At 49.4% G+C, this 5,945-nt stretch overlaps 1 protein-coding gene across 1 annotated transcript in view; it reads left to right on the top strand.

Moving 5' to 3' along the window:
* The window catches only part of FAM118A (family with sequence similarity 118, member A), a 32,116-nt gene that overhangs the window by 17,293 nt on the left and 8,878 nt on the right, over positions 1–5,945 (top strand). Inside the window, 3 exon segments of the mRNA XM_011934765.1 lie at positions 462–683; positions 3,811–3,939; positions 5,643–5,928. Of these exon segments, the coding sequence (XP_011790155.1) occupies positions 462–683; positions 3,811–3,939; positions 5,643–5,928 (637 nt within the window).

The raw sequence follows: 5,945 nt of genomic DNA, 5'->3' as shown, positions 1-5,945 counted from the left end.
TCTTCAAGACCCAGGTCATCTGCTTCTGCTGCCGACCCTTCCCCTCACTCCTCTCCTGCCTCAGTGGCCTTTTGCTGACCTGGGATGTACCTGAGCCATAACCTCAGTGCTGCGGCCCTTGCTCTTCCCTCTGCTTAGAACATTTTCCATGAGCCCTCACCTCCTCAGGGCCCTATTCAGATGCCCTCTTCTCAGAGAGGCTTCCCTAGTGCCTTGGTCCTGTCCACCCTCCCCCGACAGCGCCTGCCCCGTCTCTGCCCTGCTTTCCCATGGCAGCGTCACCGGTGGCGTGCTACACGTGTGCATTGCCTGCCCCCTGCTCTGGAGTTTCAGTGAACTCTGTGAAGCCAGATTTTCTTTGTTTTCAGCTGCTGTATCTCTGGCACCCAGAACATGGCCTGCTTAGCTGCTCAGTAGTTAAGAGCTGATGTTTTTGTAACTGTCATTCCATCTTTTTGTAGCGCACAGGTGACACCAAGCCCAACTTCTTCCAGGACTGCCTGATGGAGGTGTTTGACAACCTGGAGCAGCACATCCAGAACCCTCTGGTGCTGCAGTCGATCCTCCGCCTGATGGACAGGGGCACCATGGTCCTGACCACCAACTACGACAACCTGCTGGAGATCTTTGGGCAGCAGCAGAGCAAGCCCATGGAGTCTCTGGACCTGAAGGACAAGACCAAGGTACGGCTGGGGCTGCGGGCAGCCGCAGGTGTGGGAGCTCTGTGGTTAGGAGCAGCTTTCACTCTTAGAGCAGGGAATTAATAATGAAGTAGCCAGGCGTGGTGGTGCCTGCCCGCAGTCCCAGCTACCGGGGACGCCAAGGTGGGAGGATTGCTTGAGCCCAGGAGTCCCAGACTGAAATGAGCTATGATCATGCCACTTATTCCAGCCTGGGTGACAGAGTGAGACCCTTTCTCTTAAAAAAAAAGAGTAAGAATGGGAGGTGGCACACTGGCATCCTCCGGGATACTGTGCTCCACAGGAAAACAAGACGCTAGGACGTAAAAGGCTGAGCCGGCCTCCACAGGGCAGCTGGGAACTGATGGGGCAGTGTTGCGTGCATCTCAGGACTTCTCTTTCCTGCTCTTATTTTGTATTTTCAGAGACAGGGTCTTGCCCTGTCACTCAGGCTGGAGTGCGGTGGCACAGTCATAACTCATACTGCACAGCAGCTTTGAACTTGCGGCTCAAGTAATCCTCCTGCCTCAGCCTCCCAGAGGGCTGGGGTGACAGGTGTAAGCCACCAGCTCTGCCCAACTTGCTCTTATTTTCTTTATGTGTTCTGTCCTGTAGGTATGTAAGCGTTTCTCATCTGCATTTATTCATTATGGTCATTTGAGGAAATGTGGACAGTAAAGAAAATAATAAAGAAAAGCAAAATCAGCCACAGTCCTATTACTGTGAATTTTTTTAAAACAAATTGCGATTGTAATATATGCAAAGATTTAATCCTGATTTTTTTTCTTTATATTATGGACTGTGATTATATTATAATTATATTAATATTATAAACTATATTACTATGTTCCTGTCATTAAGCATTTTTAAAAAGCATGATTTAAATGGCACTACGATTATAATACTAAATTAAAATTCTTATCCTGCCTGTGTTGTTAGCGTATTAGGCCATTCTTACACTGCTATGTAGGAAATACCCGAGGCCGGGTGTGGTGGCTCACGCCTGTAATCCCAGCACTTTGGGAGGCCAAGGCAGGTGGATCCCTTCAGTCCAAAAGGTCGAGACCAGCCTGGCCAACATAGCAAAACCCCATCTCTACTAAAAATACAAAAATTAGCCAGGCATGGTGGCGTGCACTTGCAATCCCAGCTACTCAGGAGGCTGAGGCAGGAGAATCGCTTGAACTGGGAGGCAGAGGTTGCAGTGAGCTGAGATCACTGCACTCCAGCCTGGGCAACAGAGTGAGACCCTGTCTCACAAAACAAAAGAAAAACAAAAAATTCCTGAGACTGGGTAATATATAAAGAAAAGAGCTGTAATTGGCTCACGGTTCCACAGCTGTCTGGGAAGCATAGCAGCGTCTGCTTCCGGGGAGGCCTCAGGAAGTTTCCAGTAGTGGCGGAAGGCAAAGTGGGAGCAGGCATGTCACATGGCAACAGAGAGAGTGGCAGGGAGGAGGTGCCGCATGCTTTTAAATGACCAGATTTCTCAAGAAGTCACTATCACGAAGATGGCAGCAAGCCATGAGGGATGATCCTGCCTCATGATCCAAGCACCTCCCGCCAGGTCCCACCTCCAGCACGGGGGCTCACAATTCAACATGAGACTTGGGTGGGGACAAAGGTCCAAACTAGATCAGTTAGCTTGTATTTACAGTCACAAGTAACACCACAGGGTCCTCATACTTTTATGTCCTGTTTTCAAGGTCAATTCCTACAAGAGTTTTATGGTTAAAAGGTGTGAATATTTTAAAGACTGATGATGTAAATTACCAAATTGTTTTCCAGAAAGAGCGCCAGTTACACTCCTGGTAGTGGCTGTGTGTGGGAATATCCATTTCCTGTATCTTGCCAACACATGGTGTTATTAAAAAACAAAATGAAATATGCTTTGTCCATTTGATAGCTGAAAATTTTCAACATTGATTTCTTCTATTACTAAAGGTTGAGCATAGTTTCACGTGACTATTGATATTTCTTTCGTGACACATGTGATTTTTGTGTGTCTGCTTATGTTATTCGTAACTAACACTGCTGCCTGTGTTGTCTGGGCTGCCTTGTGAGGGAAGGCCCTGGCCCCGCTCTTTGTACAAAGAAACTGAATTACGCAGAGATGATGTCTCATCCAGACCTCAGTGTCCATGTGAGGGCTGGGCTCGGCTGCAGCCCCTGCTCCCCTTCTGCACGGGGTGGTGTACACAGGGGCAGGGCCGCCTGAGGGGAATGGGCAGGGCCAAGGCACCCATTCCTGCCGGCAGTGCCGTGGGGTAGACACCTGCTCTCTGCGTCTCAGCCACACGGTCCCCACTGCTGAGGCTTGCTGTTGGAAACAGACAGACAGTTGCATAAACAGAACTGCCAGCTGGCTCACTGCCCAGTGATGGCAGCAGGGCTGTGGGTGTTTGTGTCTATTCCACCTGCTGCCGCACGGGCCCCAGGGTGCAGGTGACTCGACAGTGACCTGATGGGCATCTTTATCAGGTCCTGTGTTCTGTATCTGGAACTGAAAGGAATGTACTTAGCTATCTGATAAACACTTTTCCTTATATCTCTCTCTTTTTTCTCTGGGTGTGTAGAAGTAATACAGAAATAGCAGTAATTAAAATGTAACATATAACGTAGAAGTGAAAGTCCCCATAACCCACCTAAAGTAATCATTCTTAACAGTTTGCAGTAATCTCAAGTGTTAAAGACATTTTCTATGTAACTGTCTTGAAATAAGAAATAAGTTCCTTTTTTTTCCCCCTGAGACGGGGTCTGACTTTGTTGCCCAGGCTGGTCTCGAACTCCTGAGCTCAAGTCTTGGCCTTGGCCTGAGTAGCTGGGATTATAGGCATGAGCCACCACGCCCAGCTAAAGAAGCTCTTTTGCTATCACGGGACCCGCATGACTGGCGCTAACAGCCGATCTTCTCTCAGGTTTTACAGGCGTAATTGTACTTTCGTAGGACGGGAATAACCAGGGCTCACAGCCGAGTTGCTCTTAGGTTTGGAAGGTGTAATTGTAAAGTGAAGCGTCTCTCTGATTCTTTCCAAGATAAGTTTAAAAACTATGGATCCAATTTCAGTGTTTTCTTCTCTCTGTTTGAAACAGTTTGAGGATGTGTTTGTCTTGGCTTGATGTTTGGTAGGTCCTTGAGTGGGCAAGAGGGCACATCAAGTACGGCGTCCTCCACATTCACGGCCTCTACACGGACCCCTGCGGGATGGTGCTGGACCCATCGGGGTATAAAGACGTCACTCAAGACGCAGAAGTCATGGTACGGCCCGTCCTAATTAGCATCGGTGCGTCCTCTGGGGGATTCCTGGTAGCCACTGGCCGTTGGCTGCAGTCAAGTGGCTTCGCAGGCTCCAGGCCTCTGTGCCCTTCGGGTCGGCCCTTCACACAGTTGCTGAGAGAGGGGCCACGTCTCTTGTCCTCGTCTGTGTCTCTGGGATCCTGCATGGTGCCTCCATGTTGAGTAGATGCTTAGCGAACATTCGTTGGAGGAAGGAATCCATGATTGCTTTAAAAGCATAGATCTGCCCTTACTCCCTCCAGGAGCCCCAGCCATTTGGTGGTTCTCACCTGCCCAGGTGTACAGTGGAACTCCTCAGCATGACATACAGGGCCCCGTGCAGTCTAGAATGTGGTCCTTATTCTTCCAGGCATCTTCTAGTCTGAAATTCTCTGCTCTCCTTCCTGTAGTTGTAAAGCTTCATTCTTGGCCTGGTATAGTGGCTCATGCCTGTAATCCCAGCGCTTTGGTAGGCCAAGGCAGGAGGATCGCTTGAGTCCAGGAGGGAGAGGCTGCAATGAGCTGGGATCACACCACTGCACTCCAGCCTGGGCAACAGAGCGATACCTCATTTCTAAAAATAAAAAATAAAAGTAAATAAAACTTCATTCTCTGTGAGGTTTTTATTTTTCTTCTTCTTAAATAGACAGGGTCTTGCTCTGTGGGCCAGACCGAAGTGCAGTGGCATGATTAAAGCTCACTGCTTCCTTGAACTCCTGGGCCCAAGGATCCTCCTGCCTTAGTCTCCCGAGTAGGTGGGACTGCAGGTGTGCGCCCCCATGCCCGGCTCTGAGGTCTTCTTGATGCCCTAGAATGAAGTGTGTTAATCACTGAGAAACTCGGTGTCTGTGGATTCACCCGCAGGCACACAGCTAGGCGCCGTGTTCCTCGGTGCTCAGCGCTGGGCTGGTGTCATGCCATGACAGGTGTCAGCAGGACGAGTGACTGGGCAGATGCTTTTCAGTTACATCATTAATACTGCTTGGTTATAAGAAATACCTGTGCTGAGATTGAGCCTCTCGGAGATACTTGGTTAGCTGAATTGGTGATTCCCTCCTGCCTGCCTAAGTGATCCCACACAATCTGCTTTCTCTTTGCCCACCCGACCCCATCAGTCATGGTCACTGATGCCCTCAGCTCTCCTGCCCTCATTTGTAAAACCACCCCTGCAAGAATTCCCACATAGGACCCACTGAGGTCAACATTAATTTCAGGGTGTTTTATGTGCATAATTCTGAACTGAAAACATTTACTGTCCTCATTTTATGTTTTTTAGTAATTTAAAATTGTACCCAGTTTGAGAAAATTTGAGTTTGGTGACTTCCCTGGTGAGTGTGCGGAGCGGGCTGGCCTTGCTGTAAGGGGCGTGTGCACTGCCACCCACCTTGGCCAAGACCAGTTACCCTGGCTTAGGTGGGGACAGGCAGGCTCAGCCCAGCTTTGGTCTTTGCCGCCACGGCCTGCTGCTGTGAGGTCACCTGAGTGCCACATCAGAGACGACACTGTCCTCCTAACTGAGTTCCTCGGTGTGGCCCTGGGAATGCCTGTCCGGGAGCAGGGATTTAAAAGCACATGCATGTGACTCAGGGAGCAGTGATGTAAAAGCACAGGGATGTGACTTGGTTAGTCATAAGCTCTTGCTGTCTTTCAAATGAGCACCCGATTTCTCCATTGGCTTTTTCTAGGAAGTCCTCCAGAACTTATACCGCACCAAGTCCTTTCTGTTTGTGGGCTGTGGAGAGACCCTTCGTGATCAGATATTCCAGGCCCTCTTTCTCTACTCCGTGCCGAATAAGGTGGATTTGGAGCACTATATGCTGGTGCTGAAGGAGAATGAAGACCATTTCTTTAAGCATCAGGCAGATATGCTTCTGCACGGAATCAAAGTTGTATCCTACGGGGACTGTTTTGACCATTTTCCAGGATATGTGCAAGACCTTGCCACTCAGATCTGCAAACAGCAAAGCCCAGGTATGGGATCTGGCTTC

This window comes from Colobus angolensis, unplaced genomic scaffold (genome assembly GCF_000951035.1).
Source record: "Colobus angolensis palliatus isolate OR3802 unplaced genomic scaffold, Cang.pa_1.0 Scaffold138, whole genome shotgun sequence".
NCBI classification, from domain to species: domain Eukaryota; kingdom Metazoa; phylum Chordata; class Mammalia; order Primates; family Cercopithecidae; genus Colobus; species Colobus angolensis.
This window is presented reverse-complemented; position numbering and strand designations above follow the sequence as displayed.